This window comes from Rhinichthys klamathensis, unplaced genomic scaffold, assembly GCF_029890125.1.
Source record: "Rhinichthys klamathensis goyatoka isolate OS25496 unplaced genomic scaffold, OSU_Roscu_1.1 h1tg000422l_1, whole genome shotgun sequence".
NCBI classification, from domain to species: domain Eukaryota; kingdom Metazoa; phylum Chordata; class Actinopteri; order Cypriniformes; family Leuciscidae; genus Rhinichthys; species Rhinichthys klamathensis.
In genome coordinates, this window is record NW_026606920.1 from 1336084 (window position 1) to 1358119 (window position 22036).

The 22036-nt window shown below is 36.9% G+C and overlaps 1 protein-coding gene across 2 annotated transcripts; it reads left to right on the plus strand.

Annotated features, from left to right (window-relative positions):
• The first annotated feature begins 4230 nt into the window (after window positions 1-4230).
• Window positions 4231-21141, plus strand: xirp1 (xin actin binding repeat containing 1). 2 transcript variants are annotated; one of them, XM_056235488.1, is made up of 8 exons: window positions 4231-4366; window positions 5251-5372; window positions 5462-5516; window positions 5599-5919; window positions 7444-7528; window positions 12701-12861; window positions 13141-13197; window positions 13930-21141. In XM_056235488.1, the coding sequence occupies exons 2-8, from the start codon at window positions 5251-5253 to the stop codon at window positions 20899-20901; spliced, it is 7773 nt and encodes a 2590-aa protein (XP_056091463.1). In that variant the 5' UTR covers window positions 4231-4366; the 3' UTR covers window positions 20902-21141. The 2 variants fall into 2 exon arrangements, with proteins under 2 accessions (XP_056091463.1, XP_056091464.1); XM_056235489.1 differs by lacking the exons at window positions 4231-4366; window positions 5251-5372; window positions 5462-5516; ... (2 more) ...; window positions 12701-12861; window positions 13141-13197 and adding an exon at window positions 13425-13786.
• The last annotated feature ends 895 nt before the right edge of the window (window positions 21142-22036 follow it).

Consider the following 22036-nt stretch of genomic DNA (forward strand, 5'->3'; position numbering starts at 1 on the left):
TAGGTCTAACCCTAACCCTACCCGCCCCCCGGGCGAGATGCCCCAAAATTTATGAATCTCGTACCCCTCAACGGCGTTCACGTTTTCAAAATGGCCGCCAGGTTAATAAGGCAAATGGCAAGGCTGTATATAACTGCCACTACTTTCATGTCGCTCATATCACTAACTCTCTTTTGTTTTGTACAAACACAGCTGGTGCCATCTTGCAACTCGGTTATCAATTGAAAATAACTTCTGAGCACTATTAAAGTAATAATGTCGGCATGAAATGAAAATACATCCAAAGTATTTTCTAAATGTATTTTATAGATCTTACTGTGAAAAACTCCCTTGTAATGTCCCTTTTGACCTTGTAATGTTTAATCAAAATGTCATAATTGGACTTTCCAGTGAAAATGAAAGACCTGTCTCTGTTGATGAATGCATGACTTCTCCAATCATTTAGTTCACTTAAACCTCATCTGTGCAAGCTCACATTCATCTGCTTCCACCTTTGAGTGCAACACCTACATCTCAAAATCCAATCAACAACTGATGCATAGAAAAAGGTCCCCACCCAACATTTTTCCAGTACAATAATCCATTACACTTGGCTATTTGTCACAATATGGGAGAAAAGATATGTTGCTATATCATTGTGACTTTAATATCCCTGTTGTTGCAGTGTTCATTGCTGGGCTGATTTTTTAATGCACTATTTTTGTCTTATACTTGTCTTAGCGGAAGCGTATGCGGAAGATAATGTCCAGGTAAGATTATAAAATATTTTTATCTCGAAAAATAATATTTCGTGTGTGTTTCATTGTCAATATTTCATAGTCAGTGGACTACATTATTTATATTATCCAAAAAATAGTGTATTATTTCATATCAAACTAGTTAATGCTCGATAATACACCATTTATTTAGCGATTTTTTCCTGTGATTTATTTTGCAATTTAACCTTCAAAATAAAATTTAGATTTTATTATTGAGTTGTTTCGCATTTCATTTTGTGATAATAGGCAGAGTGTTCTACATCAGAATTAATTTTTTTTGTTTTCTTTGAATTAATTTGGAAAATATCTTAATTCTTACATTTAAGTCTCTTCTAAAACAATTTCAGTTATCATCATCATTGGAATCATTTTCCTGTTATAAACTCATTCATATATTTCAAACTATCTGTCACAAACTAATTTTTTCCACTGTATTCAAACTGTGTCAACATATGCTGTTTTTTTTGTTTGTTTTTTCAGTGAATCTCAATCTATCCCCCTTCACTGAGGCAATCGGCTGTTGTGTAATAGTTAACCTACATTTCCCCCTCTCTCTCAGGTTGCTGCCACTAGCACTTGTGGCCCACTTTCTGTCAAGAAGTGGCCTACATACAAAGAGATTCTGACAAACTTTACAAAGCTCTGGCCTAATTTCTCACCCTTCACTGAATTCAGTCCAATAAAGCCACTTTTATGTTGATCTCTGCTGTCATGGTGGTAGTCTATGAGAACACAGTGCTTTTGGACTTCATAACAATAATTCAGCATGTAATACTGGATAGCACATTTCCATAGCTATTATTTGTTTATGACTTGAGGCAATGGAGAGTTAAAGACCTCTAATCAAATGACTGATAAATACATGTTGGATCTAGATCCAGGTTTAAATACAAAATGCAAATCCAAGATGCAAATCTAATTGCAGTGCCTTTGTGTTTGGCCATTTAAGCAGCAACAGCTATGGATCTGGTGTACTGGCATATATCTATCCATCTGAATAGACAGGCTGAACTCTTCAAGACTCTTTGTTTGCACTTTTACTTGTGTTGCCATGACAATGTGGTGCACCAGGTGTGTCCTATAATCTGCAACTCTACAGGGTATGGAAAGCAAGCTTACATTGCTTTGTATTTTATATTTTTTAACTATGCATTTATGTTGTCAGTTCATGCTTAGAGAAATGAACCGAAAGGTGTGAGTAATAAAATGATATGTTCCCTTCCAGTATCAGTAGTCACTTGCATTCATTCTTGTGGTAAATTAAAAGTTGAATTTGTACTCCTCTGTTGCTCTACACACACACACACACACACACACCCACACTCTAACAGGCGCACACATCTTTGTGGGCGCGCGCGCACACACACACACACACACACACACACACACACACACACACACACACACACACACACACACACACACACATTGGGTTTTTAAGTTTTATGGGGACTAGACTGTATCCCCAATGATTGTTATAATGTACAATCTGGATATTCTATCTCCCTATACTAACCCCTAAACCTACCCATCACAACTTTTACATTTTCAGAAAACATCACTTAGTTTGATTTATAAGCTGTTTTCCTTATGGGGTCCAAAAATGTGCCCACAAGGACAAGGATTTCGGATATTGCCACTTTGTAAGGGACATTCTGTCCGTATAATGTAGGGTATACCTGAACCACACACACACACACACACACCTTTGCTCCAGTAATTCACATTGTGCTGCTGAAGATTCTCCTGGGTTTATCCATAGGGTTTATCCTGTTTATAAGAATTTTAAAAAAATCTATAAAAAGTTTGCCAGAGTGCTACACATTGGTTTGGAAGTCCAGTACACCTTTCTTACTTCATTAATTGAAATCAATTCCCATAAGTCTTTGTACAGTTGTAGCCAAAGAAATAGTAGACAATTTGTAATCCAAGACCAACAGCAAAACATTAAAGAAAGTATGTGTTTTACAAATACTCCAGAACTGTGTAAAGACAGGTAGGGTAGTCTATGTTATATAATTTATATTTAAACAATCTTTATGCTTTACAAGACACACATACATTACAAACACACAAACAAACAAAATCTATTAATTTGTAATAAAAAATGTCTTTCGTTTTGTCCTTATAAAACAACTGGTTTATCCTGGTTTTAATCATAAAAGTTCCAAAAGAGAGATGACCCCGTAGGCTATAAGACGCTATTAGCAATGTTATATCTCCCCCCACATCATTCACTATATAAATGTGATGTATTAACACATTCGTCCTCTTACGTTGCTTTGACGTCACCATAGGAACAGTGACTATCTGAAGTGAGAAGATTCCGAGTCCGAGTACTGAATGACGACTGAGGATGTTCATTGACTCTACATGTAAATTAAGAGAATGACAAAGCAAAATATGGATAGCCCATGTCAAGATAACAGTCAATAACGCACTGTAGCTATATTTACCCAAACCTTTTTGAAGCATGGTATATCAGCCCTGAATTTTCGTTCAAAACTTTCATTTTGTGACCACAAGAAAGAAAGAAATAGACTAGGCTATATATTAAGCAATATTATTACTAAGCGACATAAATGCTCTCAACCCAAACAACACTTAGACGGTCGACAATACTTACATGTAAAAGCAGTTACGTGTCCATTAACATGTGTAATGACACCATGTCCCTAGTGTAATGATGATACAGTAACATAACAAATATATCTTCGTGGTAACGAGATGGCCATCTAGTGGTGAAGAAACGACATTGAATATGGGTGCCCTGTTCACTATAATATGGCAGTGAACAAGAAAGAAGTCATGAGGAAATCAGAAAGACTTTTGGATACATAAAGGGAGAAAGTATTAGTCTTATGTAGGCCCTATAGTCTTTTTAACGACATGAGTTCAGGTTGCATAGATTTCTCATTAGCAATGCCACAGAACCCCATGATTTAATGTTCACTATATCAAATCAACGTGCATTAGTTTGAATTGCTGTATTTGCATAGAATATGTCGCATATAATAAAATTCTGCTGTACTGTTCTGTTTTTGGAATTTAGGATCTCAAATTCCCAATGTTATGCCTACTCACTGCATGACAGAAAGTGCTAAACAATGTTGTTAGGCATTTATTAGTTCATGCAGCGTCGTCTATGAATAGCGAGATGATCACAGCACACGTGACCTCAGTGAGTAGATGCTAACCTTTACATTCCTCAAGCGTTTTGTCTAGACTAACATCTTACAGCAGACTAACAGCAGACAAACATAACTTGAAACCCTCTTGTTGATGAGGAAATTAGTTGAAGATGAATATGCTAACATGGAAGGAAGCATTTGTTATAGCCTACAACCATTTTTTCTTAAATGCCCTATACTGAATTAGTATAGATAATATTATCAATACTCTAAATGCATTGTTTAAAGACCTTATTTTACCTTTTATTCAACCAACCCTTGTCTAGAAGGATGGGATGGGAAATAAGTGATCAGACAGTTTTCAGGCTGTAAATGAGGGACTTTGGCCTGTGTGAGGAGTGTCTTGTGAGTGATGCTCCAGTTCACACTGCACAGCAGAACAGAGGGAAATGAGGAGCGCAAGACTGATCGCTTAAGGTAACTCTCTAGCTAAAGATGGATTGAGATGATCATTTGTACGTCTTTATTTTTTTTATGGGGAACTTATGGGGTACTTAAAGTCATACATGTATGCTTAGGCTAATTACTTAAATTTAGGCTAATGACCATTTAGTCATGAATGGACTGCAGTAATTGTGTAGTGTTTATGTGTACTGATTCTGATTGATATTCCCTGACATTTCATCTATTCACTTTAAATTTATTCATGTGTGCATGATTATACGAAAGCTCTCCACTTTTTGCTATTTGCACATACTATGTGCAAATTGCACAATACAGCAAATCTTTTAATGTGTAATTTAAGAAAGCATATGAATGATAAACATTAACTGAGTCAGATGAGAAAAGGGCTGACAAGCAGGTGGAACATGTGACCAGAGTCATTTACACAGTTTTACTGGTGCTGTGTTAGACTGGATTAACAAGTATTTTATATATATATTGTGTTTGTGTGTGTGTGTGTGTGTGTGTGTGTGTGTGTGTGTGTGTGTGTGTGTGTGTGTGTGTGTGTGTGTGTGTGTGTGTGTGTGTGTGTGTGTGTGTGTGTGTGTGTGTGTGTGTGTGTGTGTGTGTGTGTGTGTTAAAAGATTGTTAGGGCCCTAGCACTGATGGTGTGAGGACCCTCTTGGAATTTCTCCGTTTATTATTACATTTGTTTGTTTTGTATTGATATATTTATCTATCACAAAATGATTGAATCAAATAATGAATTTGGTTTTTTTAAAAACTTGAACCTTCCTTATTCCTTTAACCTACTGTCTGTGACTTTCAAAATGCATATCATGAGGCACTTTAACAAAAACATGATAGAAAAAATATTTTGTCTTTGATTTATTTACTGATGTGTTTTCACCACTAAGATGAGCTTTACTTTGAGAAGAAGTCAGTCCCTCAGGAGCCTTTCTGGAGGTCATAGTTCATGGTCTACATCAGCGTCGCTGTTTTGGGACAGAAGGACACCTGTGTCTCAGCTTGTTCAAAGGTACTACCTACCATATTCCATCTATTTCCCTTTACTGTACCGACTATTTTCTGTGAAGTTTATGGCTGAAACCTGACTGTTTTCTCTAGGTATGAAAGCTGTGTGGAGCTCACTGATGTTGGCAGACAAGAGGCCTGGTCTAAGGTATAACCACTTTGATTTATCGTGTATTAAGCAATACTTTCAATGAAATCCGGCTTACATGGATGATCTCTGTATCCCACAGTCATCTGGCCTGAGAAGATCAAACCATGAAGAGAGTAAAGTTGAAAGTCTCTGGAGGAGATATGAGTCCCTCAGTGGGGTAAATTCCACTTTGTCCAGAAGTATTTCAATGGACATGTTGCCCCAGCCAGACCAGGTGGGCACTAACTCTCTGAGGGTCCTGTTTGAGTCAAAGAACGCCCTGCGACAGGACTACGCCAGCAGCCCTCGTCTCAACGTCACACCACAGGCCAAAAGCAGTCACATTACCTCACCGGGGAGGGAGAAAGGTTATTCTGGTGCTACTACTGTCACCAATGCCAAAAAAGACAAGGCTCATCAGGTGTGTAACAGTCGTGTCATGTTTTATTTGTGTTTGTGCATACACAGACATGACTCAGGAAAGGAGCATGTGCTTTTCACCCAATGTAGTCACTAAATTATGTGTTTAGCCTAGCTTTAAATGTTGATGAACCCTCCAGTTTGACTGAGATGAGCAAGAAAATTGTCCATTATACATAATACAACAAAATAATATAATTTAATATAATTTTTTTTTTTTTTTTTTAAATAATACAGACACATAAAATAACGTCAATGAACAGACAAACAAACCCAAAGCGCTGAGAAATGAACAACTACATATAAAAAAGGCACATCTCTACCTGTATAGATTATTCAGAAACATGACAGAAAAAGGAAAAGAAATAAAGCAGAGTAAACCCCATAGTCCTCTTGAAACAGGTGGTCAGAGTTCCTGTAGAAAAGAATGCACAGGTTTCCATAGTCTCCCAAATTTGTCCGACTTGTGATTGAGATCACAGGTTCATTTATCAAAGGGAAAAAATGCTGATAACTGAGATATACACATGGTAACCGTGGGAACCTGGGGTGCATTTTGGACTTTTTAGATTCAGGGTTACTATAGTTAACTAAAACTAAAATTATTAAAACATTTTTATTAATTGAAATAAAGCAAAAATTAAATGAAATATAAATATTAGAGAAAAAAATTAAAGCAAATGATAAATTAACTGAAATAAGATAAAGCACTAAAACATGGAAACAAATCCAAAAATAAAAATAAAAACAATGTATACGGAGCCCCTATAGTACGGAGCGACATGGTGGTGGAAAAAAATATGAGATGGGAGGAAAAATAATAAGCCAATGCTTTTGCGTTCTCTCGCAAATGTTTTGCGTTCCCTTAAGAAAATTTGCATTCATTCGCAAAACGAGCTAACACAGTTTCTCGGCGGAACACAAAGGTTTTGCAAGGGAACTAATATTTTGTTCCTTCACTCATATTTTTTTCCACCACCATGTCCCTTAGGTGCTCCTTAATTTAAAGGTAAATAGTCATATAAAAAAAAAACTAATAAAAATCACAATAGCACCACATACTGTAACTAAATTACTGAAAAATAAACTAAACCGAAAATATAGAAAATAAAACATAATTAAAAATATGAATATGATATAAAACTATAATAATATATAAATACAAAAATAACACGGTTGAGAGTCAATTCAATATGAATTCACACATTTTTAAATAAACTAAAACAAATACATAATAATTAATACCTTGAAGTATACCTATATATAATATTATATAATATAATATAATATTATTTATTTAAAAGATTTAATGAGAGAGAAAATATTAGTATATATAAATCAAACAAATGAGCAGTTTTTTCAATTCAAATGAGGAAAAAGCTGTCCACTTTCAATCCATTCTTAAATAAAATAAGATAAAACAATAAATAATTATACCTTAATATTATTAATAATATTATCATAAATAATTTGTTAAAAATCTCTTAAAAACATGTTTAAAATATGCCCTTGCTTCCCTTGATAGAAAGAAAAACCCTTTGAGACAATGAGAAGGAGAACAGTCAGTGGGGTTCCTGGATATGTCACCCGATCCTCCACTGGGCTGAATGGTGAGTTGATCAACACATTATAACAAAACCTAATATTTTGTACAACTAGTGTAAATGAGCATAATCACCAGTTATTTCATTCTTCTTAACTATTAGTCAGCTATGTTAGTCAGTAACTATGAGGTCAAAGGTCATTTGAACTTTGTACCCTATGTGAGACAAAACCTTGGCATCTAAAGTCTTCCTACACAAGCATGTGGGGCCATCTGAAGTTCCTGTAGAGAAGGAATCTGCCGGCTGTGTCTGTGTGTTAAAAATATTCCTCAGATAATCCTAACAGAATAGTTTCGACTTACATGCACAAAATCCTGCCTGCAAATAGTGAGTCCTATTTCACAAGTTTTCAATGAGGGTTGAGAGCAGGATTGAATGCGTAAGCATGTGTTCATGTGCATTCAAGAAACAAAACATACAGCTTAAAATGGCAGTTATGACACTGACCTTACATTCATCACGCTTGACACGAGTGACACTTTGGACTGGGTTGATTCAGTGTTTTGGGGTTATTGTTGTTTGAAAGGGTTTTGAGAGGCCCTTCAGTGTCTGTGCTGTGCCCACCAATGGTGTTTTAGGTTATACTGTGGCCTCAAAGGTTTTTGAGATAATTAAGCCACATTTAACAATGAAAGAGAATGTCCTTGTATTAGATAGCAAAAATCATATTAATAAATAAAAAATATTTATATAATATTTATTACACAAATATACTATAATTGTAATTATTTACAATTAAATGTATAAAAATTATATTTAATTTATTTTTATTAATGCACTTATTTTAAAGAAAAAGTTGCTCAAGCAACTGCTTTTCACAAAAATAAGTATATTTGGACTTTGTCAAATGTTAGCAGAACATGTTAATGTGATGAACTGTCAAAATACACCCCAAGTTTGTTTATAGTCTTACCCACAATGCTTCTTCACAAGTGTACAACACAGAGAGCATATTAAAGCTTAATTGTATAGCTTAAACAGAACAGTATCAGTATATAGCCTCAAATTTACCACAGGTTGTTTCAACCATTCATAAGTATTAATACTCACAAGTACATTTATGGCATTAGTCAGTGCCTTAATTATTTTGAGATGTATTAGCAAGCTCTGTAAAGTTCATCAAACGTCACTGGACATAACGTTCTTATTAGCGGTGTTCGGTTTTAGAATTTTAATATAAACAGTTAAAAATAGAGACTCTTTTTGAACAATCAGCCAAAAAGCCACTGAAATTTATTCACATAAAATGTATTTCAGTACTTCTCAAACATCCTTTGGCATTAGGAAGCAAATGTAGGCTAATGTGGGAATTGTGCTCAAGGGGGTTCCCTGTACCCCAGTCACTTCCAGAACCACTGATTGACTCAGGCGCGTGGAATACCGCCCATGCTGCTTCCAAAATAGCAGGCTGGCCTCATCACGCTCTGCAGTGAGCAGTGATAAAAATCAGCTGTCACCCCTCTGAGAGGGACAGAGTGAGACAGGACTACTGCTACAGACAGCATTAGAGTCAGACCAACACAAGTCATCACCTGCGGAAATACACAGGACTGAGGCTTTAAAGACAGCAAGACCTGCTATCTGGAACCGGCAATTCACTCTGTGAGTACAGTAATCAGTGTGGACAGGAAGCCTGTAAATTAATTATAGAAATTAAAATATTATAGTATAAACATAATATAGCATATTAAAGGGATAAAATAGCATACATTTAAATAAATTTGGTTTGTGAATTTTTCCTTTATTTTAGCAGAACATAGTGATTGATTGTCATGTCTATGACTCAAAGTAATGCCTGTGAATTTCAAAATGATCCAATTGTGTTGAGCGACATGTCTTCAGATGTAATTATAATTACCTAAAATGTATAATAATTAACCCAGAGTAAAGAAAAGGAGAACAGTTACATAATTTATACTGTTCAATTTAACTGAGTTTTAACAACAAGCCTGTTAAAGTAACATTTTGAACTACACACACACACACACGCACACACACACAAACCTGTTTAAAAGTTTGGGGGTTTATGTTCACCAAGGCTGCATTTATTTGAGCAAAAAAACAGTAAAACAGTAATATTGTGAAATATTATTACAATTTAAAATAACTGTTTTTTTGTTTTAATATATTTTAGAATGTAATTTATTCCTGTGATACAAAGCTGAATTTTCAGCATTACTTCAGGCTCGTGTCACATGATCCTTCAGAAATCATCCTAATATGCTGATTTGATGCTCATAAAACATGTATTATTATAATCAATACTGAAAACAGTTGAGCTGATTCGTATTTTTCTGGAAACGTATACTTTTTTCAAAATTATTTGATGAATAGAAAGTTAAAAAGAATATAATTTATACAGTAGTGAGTGACAAAAAGTGATGTCCGGAGGGGGTATTCGTTTTTTATGACACTACAAGTTCAATTAAACAATCATAATATGAGGTAAATATTTTATACATGAAGGAAAAACAAAGGGTGGGGTTATTTTACTATGAAAAAAAATGCATAAACAAATAGCTACATACATACTAAATAAGCAATTATTAATATTTCGTTGGTTCATAATTTCTTTGTATGACAGCCTGGCCAAAAATGACAGTGAATTTGGCGTTATTCATTGCGCTCATCATTCATTACGTTATCACAAATAAAGAAATTGACACCAAGCACAACTACGCAATATGATTACAAAATCGTTAACAAATTTTTAATCATATTTATATAAAGGCTGAAGATTTTTCCCAGGCCGGACATCACTATTAGCCGCTAACAATATAAAAGTATTTACTGTCACTTTTGATCAATATAATTCATCCTTGCTGAATAAAAGTATTATTTTTTTTTATTATTATTTATTTTTTTATCTTACCAACCCTAAACATTTGAATGGAAGTGTATACAACACCTGAAATCACCTTTTTGAATATGCAGTGGCTAATATCGTGACAGACAGAAGTGCAGCTAAACATGCCTTGGTCGAACCTGCACTATTTTAAGCAGTGGTTTTAAGTTGTTGTGTCTTTAACAAGACCTTTGTGTGCTCACAGGAAACTAAGGAAGGCAGCTGACGAGAATAAATACCAAGCGCATATCACAATAATTTGGACAGCTGTCAGCAACACAAAAGCACTCACATTCTAGGACACTAATAGCTGTGCCCTCCATGAATGGGGGCTGGTCTCTGTGAAACTTTCATTCAGCTGATATGATGTCAACTGAATGAAAGTTCTTTGAAATACATATCTAAGAATTGTATCACAGATGTAAATAAATGTTTAGATCATTTGACCCAAATTAAATCATTATACAAGGAAGCAGGCAGAGATGAGCACTATTTACAACTCCACAGAGGCCTTTGATCATGTCCATATCTATACATTACAATTCCTTAACTACACCTTTTATGTCAGATTAGGCTTAAAGGAAATGCAAGCAGGCACTTTTATCACATGACAGTGTCACAAAGATCAAGCCAAACAGTGCAGTTTACACAGTATTCTCATTTAAATCCTTAGTAAAAATGTTACGTGTAGCTGCTGCTGCTTTATAAAATGAAACATTTGTTATCTTAGTAATTCGACCAGATGCTCCAGTTCTGATCTTTACAAATCGTAGAGAGCACAATATTTAGACTCACTCTTCTAAACGGTAACGTCTAGCTAGACCTCAGTATTGTATGGCCCTGTTATTCTCTGTGCTCATCCAGCTATGCAAACGTTTTAAGCCCAGACTCGTGAGTGGCGCCAGTGATGGGCCCTGTCCTTTTGTCCCATGAGAGCTTACAGAGTGAAAAACAGAGGTATGCTCGAATATAATCATTAGTTACAGCTGAGCTGATAGACCTGTGCTGCCTCTAGTGCTCCTGACCTCAGAGGGAAGGCTTTTGTTTTGATCATGCCTAGCTTTACAATAATCTAATGTGCCAAGTCTTCTTTTGCTGCTCCAAACCGAAATTACATCACATATCGTCATGAATAATAAGTGATACTGTAATTCAGCATTCAGAAACAATAAGACTTCTCTCAGTTCACATCAAGCAAACAGGTTTTTATTGTTTGCTAAGAATAAACTAACTAACAAACTTTAGCTAAATAACCAATTTCTTTCATATTCTGAATCTGATCATTTGCTTTCTTGATATACAGTACTATTATTTGGTGACCATTTTTAAAACCATGCTAGCAAAATACAATTCCCAATGTAAAAAGGCTAAGATAGAAACATAAATCAGGGAAGCTTTGTCACAGTGTGTTGTCCCCTGAGAATGAGAAACCTTTAAAGAGTCACAATTCAGCTGACACCGTGGTTGTTCCTTTATGACATTTTACAATGGCATGCAGGCCACTGTTATTGTTAAGTTAGATGTCATCGCTAAGAAATACAATCAAATTGTAATAGTACATCTGAGAACAGATTGTAACTATTGTAGCCTTAAAAATGCATTAAAAAAAATATTTTTTTCTTGCAATTAGACAGTCTTACACAAACATATAGCCTACTATGTGTGGCGCTGAATAGTTTCCATAGGTCCTTGAGGTATAATAATAACCCACAGATAAAAGCATACCAACACCAGCTCCAGTCTATTTATACACACCACTATCAGAGCCATTAGATGGCCAAGGAACTGGGTCAGGTCAGTCTTGTCTTATTTCTAGCCTACTTCTGGATTATTATTCAACATTTTATGCTTATGATTACAAAATTATTTAAAAAAAATGCTTTAGCAACATGCCACAGATATTTTTGCTTCTGGTAGTTTCTGTCGCATTTAGTTTGCATACAGGCCTCACAAACAGCTGTAATTAAAATGTTTAAAACAAATTAAATTTTTTAAATAATCTACAAAATGCAGGTAATATATAATGCATGCTAATAAATAATAAACAAATAAAGCAAATGTTTCCAAAATTTCCATTCACCAGGGAATACCAAAACAAAAGTCATCTACTATCAAGTCAAAAATTTCAAAAACATACACCATAATCAATAAACTAACAATTAATGATATACATTAACACTAAATGTTTTTACATTTTTTAACCGTATTTATTATTTAAACACTAAAAATACGACAAGTTATGTATGCAATAAGTGAGTCACTGCTATTTTTAGTTTATAAATAGTTTCTGATTGTAGTTTTGTGTAACTATATTTGTGTCTTGTGTGAATTAGATGAGAGGAGACATTTTAAAAAAGACCAGAGACAATCTGCCTCCTATCAAGAGCACAAACAGAAGTACACCTCCTCTCATATCCAGAGCGTGAAAGATAGATCAGCCCTTTACCTCTCAAAGGTAGCAGCTGCAGACTCCTCAGGATCCATCGAACAGCAAGTGAGTTCTCATTGCATCTGTCATATCACTCACAGCACACAGGCATCTGTAAGGTCAAGTTCTCAGACTGAATCACTCGCATGCACAGTTGCACACAATGCTGTAAAGTCTGTTCCACACTCATTTTACAGTACAGTACAGTACAGTAAGTCTTCTGGTGGCCAGTGTTTTCCTCAGTCACTGAATAAGTATGTGTTGTGAAAAACAGCTTCATACAAATAAAATCTTAAGTTTTCTATGAAAAATGAGTAGGAATAATTAATCATGCTTCTTTCTCAGGGCAGTGTGGTCCAAGAACACCTGATCACAAGCGGAAAGAAGAAAAAACAAAGCAAGGTATGAAAAAACGTTTTTGCTGACTTTCTAAGTCTGCTGTGTGACTAATGACTAATGCTAATAGGTGCTGTGTGACTAATTTAGAAACAAATATAATAAAGATACTCTTTGTGATAGTCTTAGTATATTACAAAAAAGTGCTTTATTACCATGTTTCCAAACAAAGTAATGTGGTAAATAGTCTTGTTAATGACAGGGTTTGTGATACAGTGGAAGTAAAGTAGACATAGGAGGTAAAATTCAGTAACCATATATTCTTAACATAGGAGGTAAAATCCCATAACCATATTGACAATTTGTAGTGTTTTTGAAAATTCCTCATATTTAGATCAACATAAAAATCCCAATAAATGTTATGATATTTCTGCATGTAGTTGGCATTAGTTGGATTTTGGTTACAGTGAATAATACTCTAGAAATATTCTTGTTACTATTCTCTCAAGTTTTTTCCCCAAAATGTTTGGAAATGTGAAACTTCATTTGTTATGGAGCATTAATTTTGTACTAACAAGGCTGAAAACCATGAATGAAGTCAAACCTCACATGAATAGGTGTGCAGTGAACTATTCCCTACTAAACACAGAAAAAGGTAAAGTATGGCTTTTAAGCTTAAAAATACTAACTTTTTTAAAAAAAACTATGTTTTTAATTAAGAGTTTAATATTATGACAATTTATTTAATTGCATTGTGGAGAGTAACTTGAGCCTTCATACTTCTTCTTTGCATCCAAGATGGCAGAAGTAGCCAAACAGATAAAAGTGACCGCTGCAGCCAGTGGAGATGACGATTTCCCTCCCCCTCCACCTCCTCTACCAAGACCTCAGGTTCTGGAGTCAATTCAAAAGGATCTAAGCCAAAACTTACTCCCCGTACCACCTCCAAAAGAAACCTTCTCAGAGTTCTACCAGCAACGGCAAAAAAATGAACTGAAGCGTATTTTTAAACACATTCATCCTGAATTGAAGATGAATCTTGATGATGTTGTAGATGGTGAACTAATAGATGCAATAAATCCCCAATCAGTAGATGCGGCATATCAGGGCGAAGTCCAGTCTATGCGCTGGATATTTGAAAACTGGACTCTTGACAATATTGGAGACCCGCATGAAACAAAAAAACTACTTGATGAAGAAAATCCTCAAGGTGGGGATGTGAGGAGCAAATCCTCACTGTTTGAGCATTCAGTGTTTGATGGTCAATATACAACAGCTGATGAGAGACCAGGTGTAGTCAAAGGAGATGTTCGCACAGCCACCTGGTTGTTTGAGACACAGCCTCTAGACTCAATCAGTAAGTCAAAGATGGAGGATGAGGAAATAGTGGAGGTCGTACTGAAGGAACCCGTTCAGAAGGGAGACGTGAGAGGTGCACGTCTCCTGTTTGAATCCAAACCATTGGACGCTTTAGGCCGCTGTTGCTCTGTTGAAGACCAACACTTCCTAATGCTCAAATCAGAACTCCATGAGAATAAAGGAGATGTGAAAAAAACCGTCAAACTCTTTCAAGCAGATCCCTGTTGTGCACTTAGGGATAGCAGTGGCAAAATTCATGAAATCAAATCAATCTGTAGAGAAGAAATCCAAAGCAGTGACTTTAAAACAGCACGTTGGCTTTTTGAAACTCAACCCTTAGACCACATTAATAAAGGAGCTGGTGTGCAGATCATTCGGGGGATCTCACTTGAGGAAGCCCAGAAAGGTGGTGTTGATCAGAAGAAATGGATGTTCGAGACGCAACCACTAGATGCAATTCATGAAGGTCTTGTGGAAGAACAAAAGTTCAAAGGAACAGTGGAGGACATCTCTGGGGAAGCAGATGTTCATAAACTAAAGCAGCCTCTGTCATCTCTTAAAGGAGAGTCTGTGGGTGAAGTTTCAGAGAAGGAGGCAATTGTTGGAGGAAATGTAGGATCCACCCTATGGCTTTTTGAAACTCAGCCCATGGACACTCTGAAAGACAGCTATGAGGTAGGACATCTCCAGAAAGTTATGGTGTCAAGTGATGAAAAAGGAGAAGTTAAAGACAAAAAGCTGCAGTTTGAGAAATTCAGTGTTGGTAAAACAACAGGTGATAGTGGAAACAAAGTTCAAAATGATGAGAAAGGAGATGTGAAGACTTTCAAAGACCTTTTTGAAACGTTACCTCTTAGTCATATCTCTGTGAAAGCACAGAGTCAAATCCACGACATTGCAGCCGGGGATGTCAAAGGCAACCGTTCACTGTTTGAAACCACACCATTGTATGCAATTAAAGACTGTGCTGGAAATTTCCATGAGGTTACAACTGTCAGTAGAGAAGAATGCATCAAAGGAAATGTACAGAATTACAAATGGATGTTTGAGACAAGACCATTAGACCAATTTGAAGAATGTAGTGGACAAGTAGAGCTCATCAAGGGCATTACAAGGCAAGAGGACATGACAGGTGACGTGAGGACAGCTAAATGGATGTTTGAAACACAACCTTTGGATTGCATAAATTTAAAGAGTGAGAAAGAAGCAAACTCAACAGTACCAACAGAAGAATTTCAAAAGGGTAATGTGAAGACGTGCAAATGGCTGTTTGAGACACAACCAATGGACATTTTGTATGAGAAATCAGAAAAGAACCAGGATGTAGAACCAGTACCAAAAGCTGATGTGAAGTCACACACTTGGCTTTTTGAAACACAGCCATTGGATAACATTAAAGACAAGGAGGACTTCAGTTTGAAATTGTGCAGTACTGTGCAGGAAGACATAAAAAGTGATGTGAATGTGAAGACAGTGAAACACCTGTTTGAAACAGAGACTTTGGACAGAATAACAAAGCAAACAGATTCTGGCCAAAATGTAAGATATGTCAGTCAGGTGGATGTCCAGTCTGGAGATGTCTCACTTGTCAAGGAAATCTTTGAATCCAAGTCACTTCATGAAATAGGAAGTGAATGCATCAAAGTGTCTGAGGAGAAGAAAAACGAAATTCAGTCAGGATCGGTCCACAAATTCACTTGGCTGTTTGAGAATCAGCCTATAAGCAACATTAATGAGAAAGAGGACAGAATAACTCACAGTGTCAGTGATGTTGAGGGTGGTGATGTTGGAAGCAAGAAGTTTATTTTCGAAACTTTCTCTCTGGACAAAATCCAGGATAAAGACGAACTACTCGAACACCAGTCAATGAGTGTTGAGAAGCCAATGAACAGTAGTGGTAATGTGAAATCCAGCACAATGCTTTTTGAATCACAGCCGTTATATGCTATAAGAGACAAGGACGGACAGTTTCATGAAGTTACCACTGTAAAGAAAGAGGAAGTGATGAGAGGAGATGTCAGGGGCGCGAGGTGGATGTTTGAAACCAAGCCACTGGATACCATTCAAGCAGACAAAGAAATCTACGTCATCCGTGCAGTTACACAGGAGGATGTGTGCAAGGGGGATGTGAAATCAGCCCGCTGGAAGTTTGAGACTCAGCCTCTTGACTCCTTCGAAGGACGAGAAGGGCCCTCAGTGAGGGTTGTTGAAGATTTAAGCAATGGTAACAGTGTGCAACAAAGCAAGCAACTTTTTGAGACTGAGCAAGCTGCCCAAAAAAAGTATGTGCGAATGGTGAGCGTTACAGACGTTCAACAAGGTGATGTACGTACCTCAACCTGGCTGTTTGAGAACCAACCTTTTGATACTCTTAAAGGTGAGCCAGATGAGCAGAATGCCTTGACAACTGTACATCGAGAGGATAATGCAAAGGGAGATGTGAAACGCTGCACGTGGTTATTTGAATCACAGCCCTTGGATAAAATAAAGATAGATGAATCAACTGATTCATCAAAGGAAGAGTTTGTTACATCCAAGGAAGAAGTCCCCAAGGCAGATGTCAAAAGCACAACATGGTTATTTGAGACCACACCGCTGGACAAAATCACTGTAGAGAGTGTGACAGACACACTATATCGCCTTTGCCATTATTCATTCATTCATTCAAGTGGAATCATCATCCAGGCAAATGATTATAAGTACGTGAACATGGCAAAATATCAAATTGTGAACAATGAGGAGACCAAAGTTCAAAAGGAGGAAGTTGTTGAGGGAAACATCAGGAACATAATGCTGCAGTTACTGTTCAAACCGAACCTGAAACCTAAAGTTGTTCTACTTAAAGAGGATGAACAAGGCAAGATGCACAGCACAGTGCTTGAAATCCCATTTCAACAGCCTGGATGTGCAACTGACCCTGAGGCAGAGTGCAAGACCCAAGAAGCAGTTACAATTATTGAGAGCTTGCTGGTTCAACAAAAAACAATCAAGACAGGCTTGGTGATGCAAGAATCGGAAGGTGGGCAGCCAGAGATGACCGTGTATTCCCTCCACTGTCAAAGCAGCCTGACTGAGTCACACGACATCGCACGAGGAGATGTCAAGTCCACTATTGGCAACCTCCTTGCCACAGTCCACAGCCAGCAGACCAAACCATCTTGCAGACTGGAACAAAATGAAAGGGGGAATGTTGGTCTGTATCGAAGCTGCATTGAAAAGGGCGACCTTAAGAGTCTACAGCGAGATCTTTCTGAGGAGGAACCAGCAGCCTCCTGTATAGACCAAATTGAAATTGTTCAAGGTGATGTAAAGGAAGCAAAGCGACACCTAAATCAACAAAGAGAACAAGCTGAAAGAACAATCTCGGATGTTGTACCAGGAGATGTTAAGAATGTAAAAAAGGTTTTCTCAGAGGTCTGCACAGACCTGGATGTTGGAAACTGCGTGTCAAGGGAGGAGATCATCAGAGGTGATATTTTGTCGGCCATGCAGCAACTTGATGAGGCAGTCAAGCAGCCAGTCGTGATCCAGAAAGAGGAAATTGTTTCTGGGGACATTAAGGCAACGCTTGAATCCTTGGAGCGGGCAAAACAACAAAGCTTGCACATGGAGCGTGAGGTCATCAAACCAGGCACCATTTATGATCTGAATATAGAGGTAGAAGAAATGTGCTCAGAAGAAAATGAAAGGAAATTAATTAAGGAGGAAATCATTTCTGGGGATATTAAGGCTGCCAAAAGGTCCCTGGAGAGAGCAAAGAACCAAAGCATGAGTGTAGAACGAGAACATGTCACTCCTGGAAAGCTGTGTAATCTAAATGAATCATCTCAGTCTCAAAGCAACACAACAGTGGAGCAGTCTACAACATCCTCCTTGAGTAACCAGCGGATTACAACAACATTTCGAAAGGTTAGTGACATAGAAAATGATCAGGGATCCACCGAAATAGTGTGTTGTCAGAATGAAGTGGGAGGGAGAAAAAATATAATAGATATTAGTATAGAAAATGGCTCAACAGTGCTAGATAAAACTCTTCAGTTTTCAGAGTTAGAGCCAGATATTGTTAAAGGTAATGTGAAGGCTGCTATACAGTCTTTAAGAAGTGCTGCAGTAGAGCTGAGAAATGTAGACAGAGAGCAAGTTGTTGGAGGTAATATGCAAGAGACACTCCAGTCTCTCGAGAGATCTAGCATAAATATTTCTAAAGGAGATTACAAGGCAGCAATGTTATATAGACAATCTGGACAGACACAAAGCAAGATGACAAATGACTCAGGGACTAAATGCAAGCAGAGTTTTGATAATTTACCTTCATCTGACACTCAATTGTCTTCTTCGGTTTCAGTGATCGGAAGTGAGCATCTGATCATCTCGGCACTGAATTCAGAATCTGTTAACTCCAGCATGGACAATTCAAAGCTCTCTTGCACTTTTGCAGAAAAAGATGATAATCCACCAACCATCCCTCCAAAAACTGGCCATCAGGTTAAAAATCAAAAGCCAGTTATTCCACCAAAGCCATTGCACATCACCACCAGCTCCGAACACATTGCAGAAAAATCTAAAATTTGTCCAAGCTCACCTGATTGTCTAATTAATAAGCAGACTCCAACAATTCCACCCAAAGTGATTGCCAGCAAGAAAACGTTTTCGCATAAAAAAGAAACCACAGAAACTTCAAACAAAGTTAATGACAGGCAATGCAACATTCATGAACCAGTTCAAAGGACAAACTTCACAGACCCTGTGGGTTTTCAGAAGATGCAGTACACTGAGCAATGGGTTCAAAATTCCCACATGCAACATACGGACACTCCATCAGTCAGCGAAACTCATGATGAAGGTTCCTTTGCTTCTAATAGAATAGGAATGGAGAAAAATGTGATTCAGAGGATAAATGCTGCAGAAGAGATCAGGATGTGTATGCAGAGTTACTCAAAGGACAATAATGAACTAAACAATGGGTTTAAGATTGCACTTCAGAATTTTGGGGAAAAGAAAACAACTATGGACACAACCCCAACTTTCTCAAAGAAAATTAAAGTTGTGCAAAACAAAACCATACAGGAACAGGCTAAAACTTTCAAAGAGAACACAAATAAAGTTGAGTTACACTTCGCCTGCAAAGACACCCCTTCAACACCTGAAAAACATGAAGTTCCTTCAAAGTACGATCAAACCATTAAAGAGCACAATGATTTTGAGAACAAAGTTGTTTTGAGAGAAAAGAAAGCAAGGAGAGAGACAGAAGATGAGCGCCACCAGAGGCTCTCCGTCCACAAAGACGAGATCATGAGGGGCAACGTAAAAGCAGCCATGGAGATATTTGAAAACCTTATGAGACGAGAAGAGCTTAAGATCATTTTGTCAAAAGTTCAAGAAATAGAGGGGGAGACCTGTGAGGTGGATGTTAAATCTCTGAAGACTTTGTTTGAGAATGTGCCTGCTTGGATTACTAATCCAATAAAAAATATGAAATGCAGACATTTTCCAAGAGCTGGCACCGAGACGGAAGGCTTAAGAGATGATGTAGAGAGCATATCCTCCGTTGAGGCTGCATTTGAGGACCTAGAGAAAGCAAGCATGGACATCATCAATTTAAAGGAACAGACATTAGCTAAACTCTTGGACATAGAGGAGGCAATAAAAAAAGCTCTGTACTCTGTCTCAAATTTAAAGTCAGAGGCAGACATTGCAGGGTTGTCAGGTCTGTTTAGTGAATCCTTAAATGTTGATAATGTCTCTCCAAGTACTAAAAACATTAGGAAAATTAGCATTGTGTCCAGCAAAGCAAAACCTGTGCAACCTAAACAGGCACAGAGCAGTGATAACAGGGGTCTGCCCAAAGAAGCACCCCATGTACATCAAGTTCAAACTGGAAAAACATGGTCAAACATCCCCTCCTCTCCTTCATTTATTTCCATTCATTCTGCTGCAAGAAAACCTGTGGAGTCACCCACATCACCACAGCCTCTCTTAGACAAACCAAAAGCAAATGACCAACCTAATTCAGTTAGCTCCATCACACAGTCCTCCCCTGAGAAAATCTCGGTCAGCCACGTTTGTAGCCCTCCAAGTCCTAGAAGGAAAGTCAGTGTTCTTGAAGTACAGCGAGTTCCTGAGGTTGCAAGTGGAATCATTGGTACTAAAACTGTCAGTGAGAAATATGAAGAGATAGACTGCTTTGGGAATACTTACTTTTCTTCAAAAAGATCTACATTTGTAACCAGGCAGTCAGAGACAGAATTATCTTCCTCATATGATGTAGTTACCAATCCAGGGAGGTATGAAGAAATGACTTCACCTGTTTTGCAAAGGTCTGGCCAGACCTTCTCCTCAAATTCTCTGTGTAAAAGCAAAGACAGAAAAGTGTTTGTAACTTTCGGCCATCCCAACACAGAAAAACATTAACCAAGCTGCCCATTCTTTTTGTAACAATATTTTTGATGTCACTTTTATTTCCATATTTCTATTTAAAATACATATATATTAGATTTATTGATCCTTTTTATGTGTGTAAAATAAACGGGTTTATTGTGGTGCTTTGTTTAAGAGAAAGTTTTTTGTACTGTTGCAATTAAGTGTTAATGTTAAATATTTATGTTTGTTTCAAAAACTGTATATTATATCAAATAAAATACTTACAAAGCAGTATTTGTTATTATTATTTTCTTAACAGTTAGACAGTTAAACTCTCAGTCTATCGTATCTTTAAAATGGCATTATATAACAATTCTGACTTTTTTTCGTAGGAAGATCTTCATAATGTGTATTTCATACATAACAACTCATATTGCATGTATGTCTATATTGTTGTCATAGTTCCTGTCACCTGCTAAAGAGATGTGCTCTGCATGCCTGATGCCAGTTTACCCAATGGAGAAAATGGTGGCAGATAAACTAATTCTACATAATAACTGTTTCTGCTGCAAACACTGTAATAAAAAGCTAAGGTGAGAGAAATTTAGAAATCAGTTTCCAAGACATGGATACAAAATAATCATTAGTGTGAAACTGGAACCTGTGATTCATAATGAGAAATACATGTGCTATTAAAATATCTAATAAAATACAATCTATTTGATATAATTTATATTGGATATTTAATTGATTTTATCCAATCACAAATCAAAAATGATAAGACTTGATTCCCTTGGATTATTTTATTTCACAGTATATACTTTAACAATGAATCTTCATGGGTGTACTATTATTTATTACAGCATTCACAATTACTCTGCTCTTTATGGAGAGTTCTACTGCACATACCATTACCAACAGTTGTTTAAGAAAAAGGGCAACTATGATGAGGGTTTTGGCCATAGACAACACAAAGACCGCTGGCTTGCTAAAACAGAGAAACCTAAACCTTCTAACAAGTTCAGCTCAGCACGTAACACAGAGCCTACATGTGTTGATGGTCCTCTGGGATCATTTACAGGAGCTTCATCTCCACAGAAAAGACACAGAGATGCTCAATTCAAAAGTCCTGACATCAAGAACAAGCTTACAGTTAGCTGGCCACCGGAAAACAAGTGGACCAGAC

Bases quoted from the DNA above. Each gene is read 5' to 3' on its own strand.
- xirp1 (XM_056235488.1), top strand. From the start codon at position 5,251: ATGAGCTTTACTTTGAGAAGAAGTCAGTCCCTCAGGAGCCTTTCTGGA. The intron at 5,920-7,443 runs GTGTGTAACAGT...TTCCCTTGATAG, and splicing joins AAAAAGACAAGGCTCATCAG to AAAGAAAAACCCTTTGAGAC. The intron at 12,862-13,140 runs GTGAGTTCTCAT...CTTCTTTCTCAG, and splicing joins CAGGATCCATCGAACAGCAA to GGCAGTGTGGTCCAAGAACA.